This window comes from Dipodomys spectabilis, unplaced genomic scaffold (genome assembly GCF_019054845.1).
Source record: "Dipodomys spectabilis isolate Male_0828 unplaced genomic scaffold, ASM1905484v1 ptg000054l, whole genome shotgun sequence".
Taxonomy (NCBI): domain Eukaryota; kingdom Metazoa; phylum Chordata; class Mammalia; order Rodentia; family Heteromyidae; genus Dipodomys; species Dipodomys spectabilis.
In genome coordinates this window covers 12,273,768-12,300,695 of record NW_024870731.1, presented here as the reverse complement: position 1 = coordinate 12,300,695, position 26,928 = coordinate 12,273,768, and the positions used below count along the sequence as shown (strand labels likewise).

The 26,928-nt window shown below is 36.6% G+C and overlaps 1 protein-coding gene across 6 annotated transcripts in view; it reads left to right on the top strand.

The window, feature by feature from the left end:
* Satb1 (SATB homeobox 1) overlaps positions 1 to 26,928 on the top strand; it is a 102,622-nt gene that overhangs the window by 55,005 nt on the left and 20,689 nt on the right. For all 6 annotated transcript variants that reach the window (XM_042679932.1, XM_042679933.1, XM_042679934.1 and 3 more), the window contains exons 8-9: positions 5,860 to 6,072; positions 13,577 to 13,732. In XM_042679932.1, coding sequence (XP_042535866.1) covers positions 5,860 to 6,072; positions 13,577 to 13,732 — 369 coding nt within the window. The remainder of the gene's footprint in view (positions 1 to 5,859; positions 6,073 to 13,576; positions 13,733 to 26,928) is intronic.

The window sequence follows — 26,928 nt, the reverse complement described above, 5'->3', positions numbered from 1 at the left end:
CTAGAAATTCTTAGTACTGGGCAACAAAAAGAGGACTTTACATAGAAATCCAGTTATGTGTTAGTTTCAGTTAAAAGCCCACCGACAAAGAAACATTGACATAGAGACAGGTTATAGACATAGAGATTTAGTGACTGAAAAATGGAGCAAAAGAGTTATAATTTATAGCAGTCAGGGAAGTGCACAGCATACAGTGAAGAATGTGGAGAGAGAGTAGATTCACCACGAATCAGTTTTTCTCTCCCAGATTATGGCATTACAGGTACAGCTGCAAAGAGTGTACTATTTGTTGGTTTTTTTTTTTCAGTCTTCAATCTTTACATTGAAAAGATTGCATGAATGTCTATAGGATTAATTACCTGAAGATAGGTAGAATTTTCTCTGAAGACAAAATTAAAAGAGAAACAGTGATTTTATTTTTCTGAGGGTAAAAAGAGAATGAAAACTTGATATAGCTTCATACAAACATTACTTTTTAACTAGCCAGTTTTGGGGATAAAATGTGGTCAAGAATTATTTGCTGATAAAGGGGTTTGGTTTCAGATCTTTATGTTGGTAATTGGTACTCCTTCGTAGAGCTAGATGTCAGGCCATATGTAAAGCTGTTTATGTATGGAGGTGTTCATTAATTGAGAACTACCTTTTGTACATGCAAGCATGTATGTGTTTTCAGTGGTCATACTTAAAAGTCACACCCACGCGCCTACACACAGCTGCATTTATTTTAATGATTATACATTCATATGAATGCATGTAGTGTGTTTATTTCAAAGTGTATGCATTTCAATAAAAGCAGGTGCAGAGTGAGAGTAGGGTGTGAGCGTGGAGTACGAAAATACACATGCTAATGCATATGTATAGACAGGGAGCTCTGCAGAGCCAAATCGCACATCACACGTTGGGATGCACTTATTACAACGTGCAATTCAACTCAAGGTTTACAAAAATGACTGTTGAATGTGGATGTGAAATGCAAAGTTACATGATATGGATGGAGAAAGGCAATGTGCCCTATGAACAGTGAGTTTTGAAACATTAATATAATGATGGCATAGTTACAAATTGAGAATTCTTTTAGTCATTGACAGCTCTGAGTAAGTTTTAAGATCCTGGATTTCATGTTTCATCTCTCTATAGAGAATTTTCTCATTATCTTAGTAGGGTTCCCCAAGTTAAACATAATGCTCTCTTAAGACTTTTTACCTACGACTTAAAAAAAAGTCTACCGTCCGTGAAAATTTATGATGAAATTTACGTAGTTACTTGTTTTAAGGAATTTTTCCTCTTCCAAATTGGTGGCATATGTTATTGCTTTAATTGCTATTGAAGACCCAGCTTTTAGAATATGTCATTCATTCTGTTATGTCTACTTGATACCCTTTTAATGGAAACCTATGGCTGAAAGTCATTTCCAAGGCCTTTAGATTTATACTTTCCAATTCACCTCTCTCTGATACTGCTATTTAAAGGTTGTGATACAAGAAAATATAATCTTCAATGCCCCTTTAAAAAAATTACAACCCAGAGTTTAAATGCTAAATCCACTGTGTGGCTTTTTTCTCCTTTTCCTTCTACTGCCTCCTGCCCCCATCTTGGGCACACTTTATTTTCCAGTAAAATGAAGAATGAAGATGGATTATTCAAAACTGATAACAGTAATGGACCATCATGTAATATTTTATTGAATTTGAGTTCTGTAAATTATGTGGTGGAGAGAAATTTGCCTTCTTAAGTATAACAGAAATTGCTACTGTGTTCCTATAATTCTTCACAGTGTAATTTAAGGAAAGTCTACTATCCATGACACTATTGAATAAAAGGTAAAAAGGTGCTATTATCCCAACATGACAGCTCTCGATTAGCTTACCAAAGGACAGAGATAAAGGTCTACTTATAACTTACTTGGCAAGTGTCCAAAGACTAGGTGGAATTTGAAAATAGTCGTTTACTTGTACAATATGACTAAAAATTCACTGAACAGCAGAGGCAGATAGCCTTGACAAACATTTTAAAGAAGGATATACCCTTTTGAGGAGTGAGATTTCATCAAATTGTATTTTCTTTCTGAGGGCTTTCAAGTTCCACAAAGCTGATAAAATCTATTTGAATCAGTGATTACTTTCAAAGAGGAGACAAATGGGAGGCCAGACAGGCTTTTGTTCAGATTGGCAGTCTCCTTCACTTATCTTCTGTTTTAAAAAATTCATAATTAGCTTTTGGAGGTACTGATAATATTTATTGAATATTACTTGTAATAATATGAATTTTACTTGTAATAATTTGTAAACTATTGTTGGAATGTAAAAAAACGGTGGTTTGGAATTCATCAGTAAATTCATTAATTGAAAAAAAATAGGATCTCACTTAACTACTGTGTAATGACAATGCAGAGTAATTTTATGTTTCCATATATACAGCACACATCTAATTATTTGTAAGTTGTAAAGTCCCAATGAAAGGCAGCTTCTCATTTCCAATAAAATTAAAATTCATGACGTGCTGGTAACCTCCTATATAACATACAAGTTCTCAAGTTCTTTTTTAGAAAGGAGAATGACTAGTGATTTTGTTTAATTTAGTTCTGCAAATTTATTGAGTGTATGAGAGTAAAGCTAGGTTTTCTTCCCACTATCTCACCATATTCTAAATAAAATATATGGTGGCTTAAACATAGTATTTCTACTATGAAGACTCATTTTTGGTAAAAGAGCCTTGTGACTGTCCATCATGAGTAATTCATACTAATGAACTTGATGTAACCTAGCAAGTCTGTATCTTTTCAACTGTGGAAAAATAAGAAAAGGTAGTGTGGGGGAGGTGAGAGAGAACACATACATCTTGGATCCATAAGTGCATCTGCTCAGATAACTGTGATATGAATAGGACCAGCACATGCAATTCTGTGTCTGGGTTGATAATAGTCATTTTTGCATCTAGACTTGTTCTTGTGACTCCTCCCCCCCCCCCCCCCCCCATTAACACTAATTGAAAACATTTTCTAACAATATTTTCAAACATTTCCACCAGGGGGCACTCCCCTCATTGAAAGCTCTAGGCCAAAAGAAAGGTTCTAAAGCACAGGAGATTGTCTACACTGGCTGCTTTAGTTCTCAGAATGTTCCAGGGTTTGAAACATTGCTTCAGACCATCAACATATTCCAGGCAGAAGAACTGCACCTGTTCCAGTAGGAGAATTACTTTAAGTGGAAATGAAATGCTTTGCCTGTGCAACACTTGTATGCTTAAATGGGAAGGCATGCCAATGTGCAAATATGGGCAGAAGGTAGAGCTCTTTCTTAATTTTCCCAAGTGATGTGCTATCTTCTATCTAAGCCATACCAGGGTGACTTAGTCTTACATGAACAAGATATTTAATATCTTTCTGCATTTGCTTGAGTTTTCTTCCTATATTTCTTTGTTGCTTCAGGAAACAGTTTTGGTAGAAATAAATGATAATATTACTTGCCATTTACTATTTTAAAATGTCTAATTTCAATTTCCAAAACTTAAGAACACTCTGAATACTTACAGGATACCTTTTGCCCTAGTCTGTTTTTTTAAAAATAACTGAACTATTAGTGCAAATAATAATGTGTCACATAATTAATTGGTGTAGTATTCTTCAAACACTTAGGTAAGATAGGTACTTTGCTAGGAAAACAAAAGTGAATATTAAACTCAAGGAATAGATAACATGCTATGTTTATATATAGGTGGAATATACAATATTTCTGTGATATATATATGTGATATATATATATGTATATATATATATATATATATACATATATATATATATCCTTTGGCCATGCATTGTTTCTTTGTTTTGAGTCAAGGTCTTGGCTCATGCTGCCCTCAAATTTATGATCCTTCCAGTCTCTTCATCTGAGTGCTGGGATTATAGATATGCATCACCATGCTGGTCTTACAAGCACATTTTTAAATATATAACATTTGCTGAAGAGTAGTGGCAAGCAAGGGCTATTTTATTACATCTATTGCTCAGAATTTATTATTTTTATTTTTGGTGAACTCTGTATTTTGGTTCCAGATTGACACATCAGAAGCACATTCAATCTTATTAGTGGGCCTTATGCAAATTAAATAGCTTGCTTATTGACTGACTGAATTTTAGTTAAGTTGACTCAGTGTTTTATTCTTGAGCAGACACCATTGAAACATTTAGTTGTTAGAATTGTGAATGGAAGAAGATAATGTCTTTCACATTCAGTCACATTTCTTGTGGTAAAACTGAAGGTTTAGGTCCCAGTTCTCGGCTTTGATTATATTAGACAAGTAGGAGATTTCTTTACAATTGACTCAAACCTCCAGAACCTGTTTGAGATGTTTTATTTTTTAATATCAGCTTATAAGTCATTTTAAGACTTGACAGTGCTTTTATAATACCTGCACCCAGCTGTTACATTTAGGCAATATGGCACATTATCTTGAGAAATTGTGAACAAAACCTGGTTTTCACTTCTAGGAAACCACAAATATTAAAACCTTGGGACTCCATTATTTTGACAATTCCCTCATTACAGATACTTTTTAACCATTTCTGTAGGGTTTTGGAGTGTAGATTTGCAGATGATATAGGAATGGAATTTTATTCTGAGCTGTATTGTGAAAAGCTAGCAATCTTAAATGAAGAAAGTAGACATGTTCTGATGTTCTAAGCTTTATTCTATACTCCAGATTGATGAGTGTTGCTCAGTCATTAGAACATTGTCAGAAAAAAAAAATCACTACTTCTGTTTCATATTATCCCTGAAACGTACTCACTCATTAAAAAAAACAGTTATTCCAAAAGTTAAAAAAAATTAAGGAAGTGGCTCTGTGGCTCAAAGTGGTAGTTTAGTGAAAGAGATCAGGGACAGCACCCAGGCCCTGAGTTCAAGCTCACTGACTGACCAAAAAAGAAGAAAACTTGAAGATGAATGCTGTATTATTTGGGGAAGAAAGCCACCTTAAAGGAAGCTTCCTATTGTCTGTGAATTTTCCCATTATTAGTAATGATTTTTATTCCCCCAAGAAATTTAGTAATTACAAAATTTTACAATATTCTTTACTTTGGCATATTGTGGTGGATTTTTGCAGTATGGAAGATTGGTTATGTGTTTCTGTGGGTTCTGAAGTTCAAAACTTCAACTTATAACCCATAGGTACATTGGAGTAAGATCTTATTTAGAATCATTTGGGATGTCTGTGCTTCCCTTTAATGGCAAATTGAAATGGCCACCTGGTGCCATTTACTTGGATAATTTGAAGATTAAGAAACTACTTAAAATTGCCTGTGAATACACAGTGTAAGTACTATGTGATTCTTTAGTAATTTTTTTCCCCCAGATATATTGCAGTTCATTTCCTGGTATTTTCTTGAAAAAAAAAAAATCTACTTACAACTCTAGAAAAATGGCTTTGTGTCATTCCATATTGAACTCTTGGCATTCCCTTGCCTTTGTCTAGGCAACTTGAGAACTATACAGTTCAATGCTGTTGTATTACGAGGATTTCATTTGTGCTTAACTTCCCTCTATCTTCTCTCTGTGAAAGATTTCATGGCAAGTTAAGCTACTCAAAAGAAGGAGACCAATTAGGCAGTTTCGGTTTATGTTATATGTAAAGCAGATGTTTAATAAAATTAAGAACACAATTGAAGCTCTCTTCTCCATTGCTTCAATTGTAACTAATATATTCCTATGAAGAATTAATGCCTCAGAGTCTTCATTTCCTTAACAGAGTGGAAAAGGGGCGGGGGCGGGGGCCAGGGTTGTGGGGGGAGGTTGGTGAGGGGAGAGGAGGGATCCCTAGGGGCTGGCTGGAGCAAACTCACACTGTCCCTTTCATTCTCTTCAGGGCTTGCTTTCAGAAATCCTCCGGAAGGAAGAGGACCCCAAGACTGCATCCCAGTCTTTGCTGGTAAACCTTCGGGCTATGCAGAATTTCTTGCAGTTACCTGAAGCAGAAAGAGACCGAATATACCAGGATGAAAGGGAGAGGAGCTTGAATGCTGCTTCGGCCATGGGTCCAGCCCCTCTGATAAGCACACCACCCAGCCGCCCTCCCCAGGTGCAGTCTCTTCTTCCTTGCTAGTCTCTTTATCTTTCTTTTGAAAACAATGTTTAAGGAAGAATCTCAGCAAGAAATATGATAGATACCAATTTTAAAGAATTCGCATAGTTGCTTGAGGAGAATTTGTTCCCAGATCACAAATTCTGGTATAAAAACAATAAGCTACTAATTAGGTAGGGGAAAGAAAATAGCTTTGTGTTAATCTATTTGGATTCTTGGAGGGGGTGCAGAGAAGAGTATAAGGAGTCTGTAAGTGGATATTGCCTCTACCTCTGTTACTAAATAAGTATTTTAAACTCAATAGAACAAAAAAGAATAAGGTCAATTTTATCCTTACCAGTTTTAGAGCTGCCATTTGAATAGTAAATAAATAAAAATAAGTAATTCCATTTGTATTTATGCTTTCCAATACGAACTGCAGCTGGTACCAATTACACATCATCTCGTTTGTAATCTTTCATAATTAAGTTTAATACAATCCTTGAAGGCAGCTTTAAATGGGATTGATAAGGAATTCCATCCATATTCCCAGAAAATGGGCACATTTTTCTATTTCCCCAACCTCTTTTTCACATTTTGAGGAAGGAAAACAAGTCACCTCTCAGGTAACATCTGTATATGCATCTTGATAGTTTTTTTTTTTTTTTTTTGTATTAATGTTTTTATTTCCACATAGAGCTCCCCAATGACCCAGCAATCCCACTTTTGGGCATTGACTCAAATGATCACAAAAAGGCCCTACTAAAGCTACCAGCACAACTATGTTTATCGCAATATTATTCACCACAGCTAAGATATAGAACCAACCCAGACGGCCCTCAGTAGATGAATGGATTGATGGTTATTTTTTAAGTTGCGGTTTAAAAAGCAGCCTTATAATTATTATGACAATTCAAGAAGTTAAGCTACAGTAGAAACTAGCAGATCAAAGTTTTAAAGTCAATTAGGCCCAACTTCACAAGCAACTGTGGCTTTGTATGTTTTTTTTTGTTTGTTTGTATGTTTAATTTGTGACATGCACAAGTCTTAAAATAATAGTCAACCAAAACTATATAAAAATTGAATATGGAACACAGATTTCAAGTATTCCTATAACATAATGTTAGTGAAATATATATATATATATATATATATATATATATATGCTGATGTTGATTTCTTTGCATCAATGCTAACAATAATATATTTCTAAATATAATAATTTTACAAAAGACTATTCAGCAGTAAAAAAAAGAAAAGAAAAAGAAAGAATTTTAAAAAATCTAAAAAAGTATTACAGATAGTCCACGAAAGAAGAACGGACATACTATCTAGTCACTTGCTGTTCATAAAGTCACTGTTGTTCATAAAGTTCTGAAATACTTGCTGCTTAGAAATGTCACCAAAGTACATTTTCTCTATGTTTAATGAAAATCAGCCTGGACTTGATGTGCACAGGGACAGGCTATAAAGAAGCCATGCTTCTCTTCTAAGAAGAATAACAGCTGTGTGCCTCTTGTGTACCTACATACTTCCACTGAGCTTGATCTCTAAACAAACCACTTCCTAAGATAAAGAATGAGCAACTGTGTATATACACATATGACTTTTATAAGGTAATTAAATAAAAAATACTTAGATGATTTTTTTTTTTCATCAGTGCTAACAGTTACCACACATACCATCATTAGTTAACCTTGTTCCTATACTCTTTACCAAAAGGTCTGGGCAGACTTATTTTGCTTATCACTTGATTTGCAATAAGAGAATAGCTTGCTTAAGACCAATGTGAATTTCAACAGTGAACATCTTTTTTAATTTTTATTTATTTATTTATTTTGTCTGTCATGGGGCCTGAACTCTGGGCCTGGGCGCTGTCCCTCAAGTCTTCAGCTCAAGGCTAGCGCTCTACCATTTGAGCCACAGCACCACTTCTAGCTTTTTCTGCTTATTTGGTGCTGAGGAATCGAACCCAGGGCCTCATGCATGCGAGGCAAGCACTCTACCACTGAGCCACCTTCCCAGTCTCTTTTTGTTTTTAAATTTTTAATCTGCCTAAACGTTTGCTTTGTTGATTCCTTAGTGCAGCTTTTGTTTTTTAATTTTTCTGGGATTTTGAGCACCCCACTTTCCAAATGTGCTTACACTATCCTTATTCTTAGAGGCTTTTTTATTTCTAGCTAAATGTTACCCTTATTCTTTAGTGATATTTATTTTCATATACATTTAAGATACTCTTGTGGATTTTTTTGGTATATGCAAAGACAAATATCTACCATGAGCAGTTTGGAATAGAAAAAAAAATATATAAATAATACGATTTATTATGGCCTAACTATTAACTTCTTAGTCACTCTATAACTCAAGAGAGGTAGATATTTAACCTTTAGCTGGTATCCAATGATGAACATGTAAATGTAGTTCAATGAATAACTAGATTCTTAGTGAAATTCTTTCAGACAAAGTCTCTCTTATTACCAGCCATCTAACCAAGTTTCAAAATGACTAATACATGTATGTATGTCTTATTTGCCCCCACACAGTCCCTTTGCATTATTTATTAGTATAAAGAAGTTCACCTCTAATCTGTTCACATTTTGTCCTTTAACAATAATTGCATGGATTAAATTTTTAGCAATGCTTGATAGATTAAAGGCATCATCATTGAGATAAGGACTTTTAGAATTGGGGAAACATAGGCTTTTGAACAGTTGAAATAGTAGAGTTTTTGGATTAGATCCAATATATCACACAAAAAGTTTTTTCTGGGTTTATAACAAATGACTAAAATGGAGGTGCCCACAGATACACAGACTGAAGAATACTGCCCTTTTTAATTCTAGATTTTGCCAAAGTCTATTTCCTCCAAAATGAGGAGGATAGGCTTGAGGCCCAGAGTGGTTCTTGGAATTCCCAGGTACATTGAGATCTGAAAGACTGCATTCTTTTCCAGTTCCTTATAGGTATAGGCCTCATATAAGATGATTTGACATGTCCTTGGGGGCATACCAGATCTTGCAGCTAAACTTTTGAAGCTCTTGGATTCAAAAATCATCTTCAAGAAAGGACTTCTCTGGCTAGCAGGGAGCTTTCAAGTATAGTTCCTAGTAATAACCTCACCAGCCTCCAGAAACAACAAAATTCTTGGCTGACCCAACCAAGGTTCTGTGACTCCTGTCCAGAGTGCTCTAGTAAGGGCAGCCATGCATGGGTTTCATTCTCTGCCTGGGGCAGGCAACCTCTGTCAGCCAGACCTGTTTGCCAAAAGTATATTTTCACAACTTACATGCACTAATTTAAGAAATTAGAATACCTTGCATTTCATAATAGTTCACAGTTTTCTAAGCACCTTCCCATGCATTAATTCATTGGATCCTCATACCAGCCTTTTGCTAAGAGAAAAGAGAAACCCAAGTGAAAGGTTTAATTAAAAGTTTCCAAATCCCCCAGTTAGTCTGTTACTCCTGCTTGTACCTCAAGCTACCTCCTCAGCATACAAAAATTTATTTTATAAGGGGAAAATGAAACTTGGAGGGTGGGAAGTTGTGTTTTTAGATTGGAAAGAGGAATGCATTTGAGGAAATTGTCCTGATGGAATAAATTGAATATTGAACAAATGATCCACTTGAGAAGACTTTGGATAATTATGTTTATGAAATTGTGGTGAAGATACCCCTTCTAAACTTTGGTCATAAGAAAGTTATCTAGGAAAAACTTATTCTACCAAAGTTCCTTGGTCTTAAAAACTCCTGACTGTGCTTTAAGAATTTATTAGAAGAGTTTTATTAATAATACTTTTCTTATCAGTTTTATATTGCTGATTTCTTACTGTGGTTTCATGTGTATGTATTCATATACATGTGACTTTGGGAATTAAATTAATTTTTTCAGTTTTACTTTTCATGAGAGCACTTTGAAAGCATGTAATTGCCAACTTATAACTTAAATGTGAATTATATAATTCTTATTTTCTTCATTTGTTTTGACATCCCTTCCTCTAATTCTTTTATTTATTCTAAAGGAAGGCATGATACTTGGTAATAACAATTTAGAAAATATACAGAGTCTATATAGCGAACAATGTGCCAGCTCTCCTACTTCTCCTTTCCTTTAGAGACTGGGTCTTACATAGCTCAGGCTAGCCTTGAACTCACGATGCTTCTGCCTCTGCCTTTGTTATCCTAGTACTTGGGATCACAGCATGTGGCACCATGCCTGGTGATAAGTAAGAATTTTTGTAAGTAAAAGGCTCTTAGGGCAGAGCTCTACATAATTTCCATAGTGTCTTAACTAAGATCCATAGCTAAGATAAAATTCAGCACCAATCATCTGAAGTTTAGATCTCAACTTTGAGCCATGGACATGACTTAATATTTTATTATTATACATAGTATTCACATAGTTACATATTGTTATCATAGTACTTACTGTGGGCTGTTATGCAGATTGCAAAGTTATACATTACTGAAATGCTCAGCACATAATCAGATCATAAGTGACCAGCTTTATTGTGAAAATTATTTTTACCAAATACAAAAAGCTTTGATTCTGTGGATGTGAGAGCCCTGTGCTTGCAGGCCACTCTGTGCTTTAAAGAGTAGCGTGTGCACCAGCCCAGACCAAAGGGGAGTTAATTTTGTGTAGCCCAAAGTATGATTTGATGCACTTAGCAATTCTTGAAGAAGCAAAATAAGAGTTTTCATGGAAAATGTATGCAGTGCAGCACAAATTTAGTGAACCAAAAAGTGAGCCCTAGTGCTGTACCCTCTCCTCACATGGGAAGGTAAAAAGTAGAATCATCTAACTACTTCCCTGGCGCCTCTTTAATGATGGAGTAGTCCTCCCTACCTTGATAAAAGCCCTTCCGAAGGCAACTGCGTTTATTTCACCTCTTGTGCTATTTGTGGAGAAGAGTGAAGAGTAGCTTGTTTTGCCTGGAATGAACTACTTTATGAATTTTAATGTGTGATATAACATTAAAAGCTAAAGCAGGATTAAAGAAGATTTTTTTTTGTACTAAGCTAAAATAGTACTTAGTAGAGAGAGATAGAAAAGATTTTTGTTTCCATTTTTACCTGGGGAAAATTTCAGCTTTTGCTTTTTGAAAGACTATCCAAGTCAGGTCCCCTTAAGCAATAGTTTGTGTTAAGGGAAAAAAATGTGATAAGATAGATGCATATCTGGACCAAGGAGATATAAAAAAGAACTTTTCTAAATATTTTTTAAAAATGAATAATACAGACCAATATTTCTAACTTCACGTTTAAAAAAGTTTCCCCCATCACATTCAAGTTCCTTTTAAAAGTTTTATGAGATGCTTGATTTCTGCTTTTATTTTGATAACGTTGGCTACTAGGAAATGATTATTTGATTTAAAAAAAATCTAGAATTCTTGCTTTTCGGTTCAAGCAGTGAAAACTTTAGAAACAGAATCGCAGGGTTGAAAGAAAGGATTGTAACCTACCTCAAAGATAAGTTAAATGTTTTTACAAAAGAATGAAAATTATTTTAAAAACAGATGGAGAGTCCAAGTTTCCAAAACCTGCTTACTTACTATTGCTATGTGCATGGATTGATACTGAAGAACAGGTCCTTCCAGGGCCCAGACTTCGTGCCTCCATTTCCATAACATTCAATTTTCAAAGCGACTGAAATGGCTTTTCTTTTCTCTCTCATTTAAGCAGTAAGAAAAATAGGTATTAAAAGGGACCCCATGGGGTGATCAAATCTATCCCTATGCCTCAAAGCAAGACCACCCCAGAGCAAAGTTTCAAATCTCACCAAAGCAACTTTGTAGGCAATTTATGGTAATACGTTAACTCTTCTGGCTCCTAAAGTGGTGTTTAGCAGATTATTGCTTCAAAGCCCTGTGTGTGTGTCTTAGTGGCCTCCCGTCCTTAATACACCTCTGGGAATGCCCTTGCTTACACCCCAGTGCTGGAAAGGGAGCCCTGGAGGTACAGCCTAGCCTCTCAGGATTCTGTCCCAGGCTTAAGGGAAGCAGTGAGGCCAGCCAAGAGGTCATGTTTGTCTCACCTGAGATGTCTTCTCAGGCCTATCCAGACATGGCATGGCTAATGTCATGGTAGAGCAATCCACCTGCTTTCTCTAGATCAGCAAGAGTCGAATTACTTGGCTAACTTGCTAGAGTTAGAAAGATTCAGAAGGTACATTTTAAAGGGAGTTACACGTTTACTTTCAAGAATTTAGTCTTCAAGGGTAAACCTGTATCCCTCCTTTCATGGCACTTATATTGGGGATGAGACCTAAACCTGAAAGACTTGCAGTTTGACTTAAGGATTTGGATGATTAGATGCCAGCAATAGCTTGCTTATTCTAAATTCTTTGTGTTCTATTACTCATTGTTTGTGTGAGAGTTGTGGAAGATTCTTAGCTTCTAGAGGACAGAACCTGGGTCTGTAAAGGAGAGGTCTTTCAGAAAGCACTTCTGGGAGAAGCAGGATCCTGCTTCAAGCCTGGTGTTTCATTTACAGTTTTATCAAGTTCTTAGTAAAAATTCAACTTATGGAGTTCCTTTGTAAATGTCCATATAACTGGTTCATACAACTGCATAATAAAAATTAAATTTAGAGTTTACAAAATGAATACTAATATCAATAAATCTGGAAGTCAAGATGTGATTTTTTTTTTCTCCCCCAAATTCTGTGACATTTTCCTGATGATTTCTTCTTATCATAATTATCAAAGGTTGGTATTACTTTTTCACTCAGAATTATGCATTTTGGATATATAAAGTCACCGATTATATATTTTGAGTAGCTTATCATAAAATTCTCTTAAATGTTGTGAAACATTTTCTTATTGTCTGGTTCCATGAGTCAAAAGAAAATAGTTATAGACAAGGGTGCCAGGAAAAGATAAAATAATTATACAGAACAGCTTGGACATGCACGTGTAAAATGCAACCAGCCTTTATGATAATTAAGCACGGCACTCTACCTGTTTCATGGATGGATAGAAGATTTAAATACGCAGTTCTGCAAATGGCTTTGTTATGGAAGATTTTTAAAATGAAACCTAAGAGGAAGAGGCATAAAAAAGAATCTAAAATTAAAAAGGCCATAGTATATAATAGCTATTAGTGATGCAATTGTCTATTAGGCACCGGGCACCCAGTGAAGATATGGCACTGTGCATTATGATCTTAATTGTGAATTTCCTTTGTTAGGGTTGGAATGGAAGGTAATTGGGAGACAATTAGTTTAGGGTTTTCAAGTCTTTGCAACTATTCTGTTTTCCAGAAAACTTACTTTATGGCATTATAATTCCTGGTTGTCAGCTAGCAGTTGCTGTCACATTACAGATGCAATCATCTGTGACAATGTGACTTCCTTAACTTAAGCAATCTGATCTCAGGGCAATAACTAATGTTGAATGACTGCACTGTTGATCACCTTGATCATAAAAGGAGCAACAATGTCCAGTTTGGATGCTGAGCCTGAGAAGCATCAAAACAATTTGGCCAATGAAAAATGACAGCAATGTTCAAAATGTTTTGTAGGTGAAAACAGCTACTATTGCCACTGAGAGGAATGGGAAGCCGGAGAACAATACCATGAACATTAATGCCTCCATTTATGATGAGATTCAGCAGGAAATGAAGCGCGCTAAAGTGTCCCAGGCACTATTTGCAAAGGTTGCAGCAACCAAAAGCCAGGTAAGATTCTCTTTTGGGCATGAGATGTTTATCAGTGAAGCCTCTGGCATTTCATTAAAAGCTGTGTCTGCTTTCACTGTGAACTTTGCGTCACGGAGGGGTCGCAGTCTCTAGGATTATATGCACAGGGATAAAATGATGTGTAGATCAGGTTAGAAGCAGAGATTTGGTTTCCCTCCAACAGTCAGTTTTTTTTTTTCTGTTCATCCATAAATCTATTAATATAAAATTTCAAAGAAGACTCTCACAACATATAGAAAGTTTCTCAACCTGATGTTTTATAATAGTATAATTCATTTCCTATCGTTTCATTATTACGTAGATGACCATGATTTTTTTATTCTAAAATACTATAAACACTACATAAGTATTAGGTGCAATTACTAAACTCCTCATGCACATATATCTTTGCATATTAATCATTTTAGTCTTTCTGTAGATGTGTACAAGACACACAAATTAACAATTTAAAAATGTGTCCAATTCTGATGAATTATAGCTGAAGGGTTTGAATTGGAAAAATTGCAAATCTCTGTAAATCCAAATGAAAAACAAATGGTAGATGATGCAGCCTTCTATCACATATTGATAGCTTTTGTTCATCAAAATAGAATCATCTGTAGGAATAAACTTAAAATTATATATAAATTTCTCAAAGTCAAGAATACTTGTTAAGGGACCAGAAGAATATGAAACTTCCCCTCGCAAAAGGAATTGGCAACATTTATCAAGGTGATACGTTGCAGTCCAGGGTTCCAGGTGAGATTTGAACACTTGAAATGTGATGCAAATACATTTTTCTCGTCAGTAATGAACCCTCTTACGTAACATCCTGGGTGTTACCAATTTGTGATAAAATATACGATCTTGGGAATATGTACAGCAGAATGTACTTATAACACTTTTTTTTTAGCTTTTCCTAAAATTTTACTCTACCAGCATTAATAGTGGTACTTAATGAGACTTTGGTTTTAGAAAAATATTGTTCTTGTTTAAGTTATAGACTGGCGAAATACTTAAGGGATATCTTGGAAATGTTATATAAAAATGATTAAACTCAAGCTGTGGACTGTAAAAATTATAGCTTTATAGGCCACATGCCTGCCTACCCTTCAATCACTGTCAAAGTGATAATTTCTACAATAATATGTTTCTTTTATTGTGAGATTCTAAACATCAAGTGCTGTTTAAACATTAAACTGAATTGTTTATGTTAGTGCTGTACTCAGCGTGTCATACATCAGGCCACCGTAATCTCTCATGGAATGTAAAATTCTGTCATGAATCATGGCTTGTATATCGGAAATTACTGTAATTTTGATTGGAAATTACAGGGCTCTTGAAATGTTTCTAATTATGATAGAATGTTAGAGCCGCTTCAAACCTGTGTGTGTCTTCAGATGTCTTCATTTACACACCAAGACTATGCATTAAGGAGAAATGTCCTGTGCTCACTTTACCCACCCACCCTGAACATGCTTGTTTTGACTATTTAGTCTAATTATAATGAGAATCTCTTATTTAAATATACATTATCTTGCATTTCTTTCTGATCCCCACAACTTTTTTTATTTGTGACCTCTCCAATTATCAAGAATAACAGAGTACATTCCTACAAGGACCAAGCTTTTTTCCCAGATCTCCAAAGTAGATAAACTAGCTATGAATTATATAATCTGGTCAGCTGTTAAACAAAACAAACAAAATGAATATTAATGCTTTTCAATAAGTATTCTTTAATTGCCTTTTATCTATCATTTACTTCAATTTAGTGGCCCACCCCAGCCATCACCATTTCTCTTGGCCAAGATACCAATTTTGGAACTCTTCTAGAAGTAACAACAATTGGCTACTACCAGCAATGTATGTGGTACCCTGCCTGGCTTTTCAAACATCCTTTACTTTGTAGCCTTCTCAGATCTTCACTAACCCCTTGTTTCAGCAAGGACGTCTGCTATGTTGATTTGTTGCCTAAGACCCTCCCAACTTTTAGCTAATCTCTCATGATTGTTAGAGTGAGAATCCTAAGGAACACTGTAGGCTATGGAATCTAGTTAGTTGACCATTTTCATCCCTCTGAATAGTTATTGCTAATTTCTAGTGAGTATTTTAACTTCCTAGCAGAGCATTTTGCGGTTCTCTTTGGTTCTTCAGTTCTTTTTATGAAACTGTGCAAAGATTACAGATGGTTTAAGACATAAGTCCTCAAACTAGATTCAGCCCTAACAAAAGAAATCTGACTAACAATGAAAGGTGGTTGTTTGCTTTGGTTCTGTTCTTCTGCCCTGACGTTTTATGAAGGAGCTTGAAAAATGAACAAAATAACCTTCAGAACCAACAGACCTTAATGATTCATAATCAACATAGGTAACTTCTAAGATAGTTATTTATACCTCCAGTAGTGTGCCAGGGCTAGTCAGAATGAAGCAGCACTCCTTGTCTCTCAGGTCAAGTGTGTAAAAAGAGAGAGGAACCAAAAGTACTTCCACCTCAACCCATCTTCCTTCATCTGCTTTGTGTCTTACCCTGGTTTGTCCAAGTTGGCTGAACATCATCAGGTGATGATGTTCATCATTAAGGTCTGTTTTGTCCTAGACCTTAGGATGCATTATTTATTTACCTAAATTCACTTTAGTAACCCTGTACTAACTTCCTCCATTTACCTATGATGGTCATCTAACTAATAAATAGTAGAGCCAACTCCAAATTGAAGCTCTCCTACTATTTTAGTGTCTCCTGAGGGATCAAAGGAGCATGAGCACTGTAGTTACCACTACCTAGGAAAGAGGAGTTAAGATTGTTGGATTAGTTCATAGTGGAAATAGTGAGGATTTTCCTTTTCTTCATTGATATACTTGTGAACCAGAGGCTCCTACCATCACAAGGCCTTAGGAACCCAGGAGGTGTGGGTATGAATGGTGGAAGGGCCAAAAGAGGTCCAGGCAATGATCCAGGCTCAGGCTGTTGCTGGCAACATCATATAGGGAAATCACATAGACTTACTAAGCCCAAGCTTCTTTTAGCATAGGAGGCAGTCACATTCTCTGATGTATGCAGAAGAGCTTTTAGGTTGTACAGCACTATATACAAATGGAAAACATTTTATAATGTGCTAAGTAAGAGGTTTAGTCCTCCATATGGGGAAGAGTGATTTATTTATCATGTATTTATGTATTTCAAATAGCTTCCATCTTAAAAGGTAAAATGGGTTCTGGAGTGACTAATGCACCAAGTATTCTCAGGATTAGAAACAAACTCATGCCGACCCTACCATTTCACATGTATTATATTATCTCTTCTCTTCAATGAATAATAGAAATGAGATTGTTTTTAACGTCTGAGTAAAATATGCAAGTAAAAAAACTGAAGGTAGGCTACCTTTTTGTGCTTGGTTAGGAAAGCAGGCTGATGCAAACTTTAAAAAGATGATATGCTTTAAACATAATGTGAATAGCTACAAATGAATATACTTTATATTCTGGGTGTTCAAATAAGCAGCAAGCTTTTTTTTTTTCCCCCCGAATCGAATCATATTGGAATTTTATCAAACATTTAGTCAGATAAGATTCAAATAATGATGAGAGTAGAGTCTGCTAATTTTACTGTTTAAAAAAAAAAATAGTTGATTTGGGTAATAACCATTATGGTATCAAGGTTCAGTTACTGTTCATTGGTTATAGTGTTTTCATATGGGAGATGGAATGGAATTTTTTCCTTAATAGTGGCAGATGTTGGAATCTAATTTTATTCCATAGCAAACCCATCGAGAGCTCTGAGACTTTAGGTGTGTGTCCAGCAAGGGGACATTAGCAGTGCCGTAGGCCTTGCCTTGTACATGGAAGTGTTACATTGATGTCCACGTTTGCGGAGGTGGAGCCAGCAGACACAGCAGCACACACAGCCAAGCTGAAGGCTTTTACAGCATCCCCACTTGTGTTTAGAAATGATTACCCTCTTTCGCCTTACTGTTGAACAGGGTCTTTTAAGCAAAGAAATTAGATGCCGAAGATTTTATTTGACACGTAAGACAATTAAGATCCTTTGTAGGCTGTGCAGGTTATAGGAATCTGGCCACTGCAGCCTGGCTGGATTGATAGATTGGTGCCTGCACATGTGTGTGCATATGCCTGTGTGCATGTGCGTGAATGCATGTGCATACCAGTATTGGGGCTTGAACATAAGGCCTGGTCATGTCCCTTCCCCCCCCCCCCCCAATAGCTTTTTTTTTACTCAAGAATAGCACTCTACTGGCTTTTTGTGGTTAATTGAAGATAAAGAGTATCATAGACTTTCTTGACCAGGCTCTTCTCAAACTAAGATCTTCAGATCTCTGCCTCCTGAATAGCTTGGATTATAGGTGTCACCCACTGGTGCCCAACCTGATAAGTATGGATTTTAATACTTAGCTCTTAGCCTACCTACATTTTTTTCAGATCTGCAAAAATAGAACAATTGGCAGAAGAGGCCACATTTTTTTTCTTCTCTGCTCAGTCTACTTTTTAGATACTTTTTCACTTGAGATTTGGAGCCTCTAGGATGACCAAGAAAAGAAAAGGCAAAAAACCAGGAGTATTTCAGAATACTGAAGTTTATAGGTGAAACACAAAAGAATCCTTCCTACTCTTAATTTAGAAACTCTTAAATGGTGATTGAAATGTTGTCCATTTTAATAAGTCATATATCACAAACCATTGGGTCCAGAAATACAGCTAAAAATATAGTTATCCTTGCTGACATCTGGAATCACTAGTGACAAAAATCCAGGGATAAAATCAGGAGCCAATGCACTGTATTCATTGTTCTACCATGCTGTACCTCATGGAAGTCCTGGTTTGAAGCTGTGTGCTGATTCATTCTTCTGCAGTGTTCAAGTAACAGATGTTGCTGCAACACGATTTCACCTGTATAGCTTCTTATTTAAGGCAGGCAGGAGGCTCAGCAGACTCAAAAGTCAGTTTCTGTTATTTCTGGTGCCACTTCCTTTTGTAGCAGTCTGCATGAATTTATATTGTGTCCTCAGAGCCCCTTCTCATGGACACTTGGAGGTTTCTTTAGCCAGTGTCTGAAAAAAGAACTGTTCTTTTAAAAAGGCAACAATGCTGGATAAGAAATGTACTCATTACCTTGCTCATGTAACTGTAACCCCTCTGTATAGTATTTTCACAATAAAAAACTTATTTAAAAAGCAAAACAAAGAAAAAAAGTCCTAGGCATTAATTCAACAGTTGATGAAAATAATAAAAATACCTTAAAAAAATAAAAATCAAAAGCTAGGTGGAGGAAGCTCTGGGCAGGAGCAGCTTAGATGAGCATGGATTCACTTGCCCCTGGGAGAAGGGTCAAAAAGAGCCTTTGTGGGAGCGCAAAGAGAAGAGGAAGACAGCCTACAGCATAGCCCTGCACCACACAACTCAGCCATATGTGTATGGAGTCTGACATTCCTTTCTGGGGTCCTTTGTATCGTCTTCCATAGGAAGATGTTTTTCCTGTCTTCTTTTGGTGTTATTAGCAATCGTTGCTAAAGGTCTCTTATTGGGAAATAAGAAATATTGGGAATCTAGATTGGCTTTAGTTTTCTAAAACATTGACCTATATGTACATTTCTAGTTGAATACAAACAGGCCTATTGACATTATTGGCTTTAGATACTAACTACTCTGATAGTCTAAATGTATGCAATTGTGTGTTGATTACATGGTGTGTGTGTGTGCCTGTTTGTGTATATGTGTATGTGCACACCAATACTGAGGCTTGAACTCAGGCCCTGGGCACTATCCCTTTGCTTTTCACTCAAGACTATCTCTTGACCTCACTTCTACTTCCAGCTTTATTGTTGGTTACTTAGAGATTAGAGACTCAGATTCATCCTCCTAGACTGTCTTCAAAAGTGTGATCCTCAGATCTCAGCCTCCTGAGTAGCCTGGCAGTTACATGATTTTTAAAAGCTAAATACGTAGATAGTAATATGAACCTTTCCAGAAATAAGCATAACTTAGTAAATTTAGGGTTTAATCAAGGAGGTATAGAATTATTAAAATTTGTTTGCATTAAAATTTTTGGCTAAAAATATGTCCAGGGATATTTTATCCTTTAGACATTTGGTGTTGTCTACTTTAGCTTAAAATCAAACAAAACTTCTTTGGCCGTCTTGTTGTTACAGTCAAGTGGTTTTTAAATTTCACTTTTTTTTTCCTCTACGTTTAAAATTGATTGGCAGAAAGCTATAAATATGTTTTTCTTTGACCTCACTTCATAGGTTTAATTATTTCAAATACAGTTTATAACTTATTGAAGTCTAGTTTTTCACTTTTAGGCAATGTCACAAGAAAATTTTTAGGCAAGACTTGAAGAGAATCAGCTTGCAGATTGAGAGCCAGTTCTTTAAAGAGGGGGGCCATGCGAGGAAGTTGATCAAGGCTGTGGCAGAGGTGATCACTAAGGGGCTCAGTATATGCCTTCTGAAGCATGGGTGTGCACATTCTATATATAACAAATCTGCATTAATCATGGTCACCTTTTGTCTTCAAAGGATAGCATAAACTGGAAGTTTTGAACAAGAATGTTCTGTGCAGGTTCCTTTTTTTAGAAGCTCGTCTTCATTAAGCTTTAACATTTGAAGAGCTAGCTCCTTAGAACATCACTGGTGATCTATAAAAATGGGAGTTGTTAAAAGAGTAAGCCAACAGGGCTAAGTTCATGATGGGAATTGATCTGAGAACTTAATGTCATTCAGTTAAACTGAGCACACAGTATCATGATGCTGTCCATTAACAAACTACCAAATTAAAAGACAAAGTGTTCGCTCAGAACTCTCAATAGTTGTCTTTTACATTTTGGATAATGCAGGTGGGTTTAAAATTTATTGTCTTTCTTCCTTACATGAAAACTGAAAATAATGAAATGAACATATCTATGAAATAGTATTTATGTGAAATGACAATAGTAAAATTGCTCTGAAAGAAACTACTGTTAAAATGTCACATCAGTGAAGTAGGGATGGAAGAACTCAGATAGTTGATAAATATCTAGTGTAGATTTTTCCTGTCCTATGGAGAGTACCACCTCCAGTATCTTAAAAAGTAACCTTGTAGGTGGCTCCCTTTTCCAAGTAGACTTGTTACTCATTTATACAGGCATTCCTTTTGGTTTTGGCAAAATGACACAGGTCACAGCATATCCACTTAAAAGCAAGTGATTATAGTTTAGAGATCAGTAGATATGTAGCCATTCTGCAATTTATCACTATGTACTTTGCAAAAATGCAAGCTTCAAACCATCTCTGGAGTTGACATGCAATTACCAAATTGGTGAAGTTCCCCTCCCCTCCTCCATATCTTAACTCTCCTTGTGTTGTGTGTTAATAGAAAATCTATTCTCCTTTGATTTTTTGATTCAGCAATTCCAGTTGCCTGGGTGTATTTTTTGAACAGTTCCCTTTCCAACCAGAATGCTTTAAGAATTGGGTTTAAGCACACTGTTTCATAAACTGCCAGCCTCTCCGGCCGCCCCAGTGCCTCTGATTCTGTAAATCAGATCATAGGCGGCATGCTGTCATATAATAAGGTGTCTGATCCTTATTACCAGTTTGTTGATGCACAGACTCCTTCAAATTGACCATTGCAACACATGGTTTCCCCTGAAACTAGCTGTGATAATTAGCGTGGTTCTAATGAGACAGAATGTCACTGATCTTGTGCTGAACTGTCGAGTATCGACGCTACGGATGGGAACTGTCAGAGCCTGCCATCTGTGACAGCGCTTGGCATATTCCAGTGGTAAGGTAGAGCATGCTCAATAGAGTGTTTTCAAACAAATGGTCCTTTTCTTGAGGAGCGCTCTGTGTTCTGTTCAACCAGAAGGATGGATGACCCAATTTGGTCCCTATGCAAAACCCATTTAGAGATCGAAATGGGGATAAATATTTGAATCTCTGTTCATGTTAAGAAAAAAATCCTTTGTTTAGTAGGTGAATTTTAAGTGACATTCTTCCTATTCCCTGTTGTGATTTGGAGGGTTTGATTTTGTTGTTGTTTTGTTTTGTTTTTGCTTCACCCAATGGTCCCATATTGTCAGTTTATAGTAAAGCAGTCATTGAAGATACTTTTCCCCAATTTTACATTGCCTTGTTTAGAAGAGATTTGTTGGGGAGTTGGGCATGGCTCAGAGAGATAAAGCAGTCTGGCTTAACAGGGGAAGGAGAAAGGAAGAAATGGTCCAGAATATTTGGAAGAATATACAAGTTGAATGGAAGAATTAAAATGGACAGGACAGTTAGATCTGAAGACTCCAGAGAGAAGTGGAGATTTTTTTTTTTTTTCCTAGAGTAAAAGTCCAGTGCTGCTTATCATTCCAAAATATGCTTTGTTGCTTTTTATTTCCTCCTCTCTGGCAGACCACACAGGGCTTGTTCTGAAGAACATTTTCACTAATCTGATCAGGCAGCCAAATACGCCGGGAAAACTGCTTTAATGATCCCACTAATTACCTCAAGTCAATATGAACTGTATTATTAGACTGAGGGAAAATATTCCATTAGGTCTCCCCCTTGGGAGTTTCTCCGCTTTGTGATGTCACTGAAGCCTTCACCCTCTCGCTTGTAATTAATTTTATTTACACACGCAGGCACGCACAAGGTCACACCTGCAGAACCGGCGCTGGCCAGGGAGCTTGTGGCACTCCGGCTTAATCAGATCTGTCATAATTACCATTCTGCATGTTTCTGACACATGCTGTGAAATATTTCAATTTAACTGCCGCTACCAGCACAACCAGATGTAGTGCGAGTGTGGCTGCATTGGAAATATTATTCCTCAGGATAAACTCTCTCCTCCTCCTCTTTCCTCTCTCCCCCCACCCCTTTTACAGCTAATGTGGCACAGAAGCCGATGTATCCTGTAAATCTTGAATGCAGCGCTAGATTGATAACAGGCGATTAGACAGTTTAACCACAAACAGCTTGTTCATTTTTCACAAATGAAAACCACATGTGGTGTAACTAAAATTTCAGGGCTTTTTTTTTCTTTTTTTTTTTTAGGGTTGGGGTATGTATGAGTATGCGAATGTTTAAGGTATGTTAAGTAAGAGTAAAATGCAATAAAAAGAAGTTAAGTATCTAGAAAAATGGAAAAGTTGCCTGGTTTTATCCAGATTATTTTATCAAAGCCTTCATGAACATTCCCTCTTGGAAACTTTGACCAAAACTCAAATGGCAAGATTGTGTTCTTTATTAAGATTTCTGTTTGTTTTTTATTTTTGTCTTGTTTTCCCTTTTCTTTGTTTTTGTTTTCCTTGTAAGATTTTGGATTTCTTTTTGGTATAGGGGTTTTAATATCCTTTTCTTTTTGTCCTTATGCCTTCTCTCTCTCCTGCCCCTAGGGTTTATTTGAATATAAACTCTGAAAGGATTTTTAAGATTGGGCATTTGTTATTTTCTGGAGAATAGAATTCCCTATTAATACTGGTGGCTTTGTTATTGTTGTTTTTAGTAAAAAGTTACCTTTTCAAGTAGGATACGAGACAATCCCAAATACAACTAGCCCCAGTCAGGAACATGAATTTCATTGACACATGAGTTGCTTGCAGTCATTATGGAAAATAGAGTTGAAAGTCCAGGAGTTCTGCTCTTAGGGAAGATTGGAGATATCTGGAGGAGGTACATGTGCAGTGCGTTCTGTGTAAGACCAAAATGATCACCAATCTCAGAAGAATCCAGTCATAAACAAATTTAAAATATGAGCTTGATCGGAAAGCAAACTAGCTAGTGGGAAAGGAACACGAGGAGAGGAGAGGGAAATGGAATCCGTGATGACTTAGAGCCGTCATGCCAGAGAAATACACAGTGGTCCACTTGAAAGAACATCTAATACACAGACATAGCCTAGTTAAACGCCTTTCAATGCCCAATAAAATGCCCTCCTTTTCCTATCCACTGTTTATTTTACTATTCCAGTCACAAACCTAGCTTAGATGCTTCATCAGTTTGTGGTTCTCACTGTCTGGCTGGTAAGAGTGCTACTGTCCTTGTTGAAGTAAGGTGAGGGGTTTCCTATTCTCTTTATTCATTTTCTTCTTGTGCTTAGGAATTTCTAAAAGTTCTTTTCTTTAATCTTTTAAGTTTCAACATGTCTCAGCCTTTTTGGCTAAGGTCAAGCGCAGGCTTTAATTTTTTGCTGGAACTTTCTTCCCTCATAAACCAGCCATTTTTCTGTTTTGTGTTCTCTCCATGCTATCTTAACTCTGAAATCTTAACATTTTTCTTTGTCTGACTTCTCTTTCACTTGAATATTTTTGCTTTACTCTTGAATACTTTTTCTTTAAGAATAATTTAAACCTTTTATTTTAAAGATTTGCAAAGTATTGCCTTTTAATCAGAACCCTTCTATCTAAGTTAAGGTATTCACATAGTTGATATTGGACTTGGTGTTTTTTTTTTTATTGTTTTGGCACAGTTTTAATCTACCTTCATATGTTCACTAGGTTCATTGGATCTTTTTTTAAATGTATTTTTTGTTGTGAAGATACTGTACAGAGGGGTTACAGTTGTATGAGTAAGATAATGAGTACATTTCCTATCAAGCATTGTTACCCTATTTCATAATTTTTTTTTTATTCTTTTTTATTGTAAAAAAATACTGAATTTTTTCAGACTTACTCTACCTTTGTCATCATTTTGCAACACGCAGTTAATGTAGAAGATCCATGTGTCTGTGTATACACATACACACACACATGCATACATCAGTACCGGGGACTGAACTCAAGAATTTAGGGGCTTTTTTTGCTCAAGACTGGTGCTGTACTATTTGAGCCACACCTCTCCTTCTGGCTTTTTAGTAGTTATTGGAGATATGTCTCTAATTTTTCTGCTCAGGCTGGCTTTGAACTGTAATCCTCAGATCTCAGTCTCCTTAGTACCTAGGATTACAAGTATGAGCCACTGGCACCTAGCCTGGAAGACTTGATTGAATCCCCATATCACCCATGTATTAGAACACTTCGCTGTTGATAGGACCTCAGTGTCCTTAACACAGAAATAGAGGCATCCGTTGCTATTCAGTGAGTTAACTCTTATTTTTGTTGTAGCATTTATCTTTTAGGGCTCTGAAGAAGTTTGTATTGGGATGAATTCAAGAAATAAGTAGAAAACTTACAAATTCTTTGTTTCATAACACTAAAGTTTTTCCAAGACTGTTTTAAGATATATTAGGGATAAGAAAGAATGTATGTCGAATTATATTTCACAATCATTGGTAGGGGTAGCTATTAAAAGAAGCCTGGAATTGCTTCTTTGCAAATTAAAGATTTAATTTTCAATCTGAAAAATCATCCCTTGGTTTTTCATGTTTGTAAACGTGAAAAGTTTTGTGTTTTGGAGTTTCTTTGTGCCTGGCACAACTGCTATTACACAGGGAACTTAAAAGAGAGCAGAAAGAGTTGTTGTGATGATCTATGGTATGCCTTCAGTTTGAGAATTTTCAGTATTCTGAGGAAAAGAGAAGAGCACATCATTAAATATGATGTTTTCTTAGACTACTTGGACCCTAGCTTATTCCCTCTTTCCTTCCCTACTACCTCCCTCCCTCCCTCCCTCCCTCCCTCCTTTCCTCCCTCCTTCCTTCCTTCCCTCCCTCCTCCCTCCCTCCCTCCCTCCCTCCCTCTTTCCTTCCTTCCTTCCTTCCTTCCTTCCTTCCTTCCTTCCTTCCTTCCTTCCTTCCTTCCTTCCTTCCTTCCTTCCTCCTTCCTTCCTTCCTTCCTTCCTCTCTCCCCCTCCCCCTCCCTTCCTTCCTAACATCTCTCTCTTTCCTCCTCTCTTAGGGAGATGGTGATACTAGTCTTTGAAATCTGGGCCTTGTGCACTTGCTAGACTAAGGAGGTACTCTGCCATTTGAGCCATATACTCCCATCTCTTTTTGATTTAGTTCCTTTCTCAGGTAAAGTCTCCTTTTTCTTTTGCCTTGGCCAACCTTGGACTATGGTCTTCCTACCACTACCTCCCATATAGTTGAGATCACAGGTGTACACCACCACAGCCAATCATACATCCTACTTTTCAATGAAAATATTTTTTCTTTATGATCTCTGCTAAGTTCTTAGTTAAGGAGGATACAGTTTCTGGATATTAACCAGTAGCAAGATGTCTTATCTACTTCATCCTCCCCCAAATCAGTGCCTTACTCTCTGCCACTCTGCTATTGATCTTCTCTAGTCTCCATACAAAACTGTGCAAGAAAGAAACTGTTTCCTCTCCCTACTCTCCTTTCTGCCTTCTTGTGTGTCCACCATCTTCACCTCTGAGTCGTCAATATCATTTACCAAGTCAATATCATTTACCAAGTAGCACGTGTTTGTTTTCTGAGCTGAAGGGAATTACAAGGCATGGCTCTGGTTATCTGCATCAGGAAATAAGGTAATGGCAACTAATTTGGAGACTCACAGATGATTAATGTGAAAACTTATGCGTGAACTTCATCTTTCAGAGAAAGATGAGACTTACAGACTAGTGCCTATCAACTCCCTGTTTTTATGCTGTCTAGCTCCAGGCAAGTTGCTTAACCCCTGAGACATTAAACTTCCTCTAGAAAGTAAAATGGATTAAGTTACAGGATGTCTGATGTCTCTTGCAGAACTAGGTTCTGTGTGTTTGTGACTGAGACAGGTGTACAAGTGTGAAAGAAGATGCTATTTTGATTGAAAGTAGGATCAACAGGTGTTTTAGCCTGGGAATGAGTCACAGAGGAAGAAGGAGAATGAATAATGGAAGGCTTAGTTTGGTGGTAGGAGGCATGCTATTTTGGATATGAGGTCAAGAAGGGTAATTTATGAATGGCATAAACTGAGCTGATTGGTTGTTAGAATCAGTGTATGAACTCCATGTTGCAGAGTGTGAGATCAGCTCAGACTTACATCATCTTCATGGGAGACAGTGGGTAGGGGCAGTGGGTAGAAGCTCTCTCTTTTATTGTAGAGGGATTTGTTAGAGTCAGGCAGTATAGAGCATGAAATAAACTGAATGTAGTTGGAACATAGGCTTGGTTTAATATATGGTAGGTGGTAACTGCCAGCCTAGTATGATTTGCACGTTGCTGATCCTAATTAATGTCAGTTTGGGATTTTAGCCAATGCTGGAAGATACATCCTTTTTTTTTATTGATGCTATTTTCTGGGAAATGTAACACATTAAAGTGGGAATAAACTGG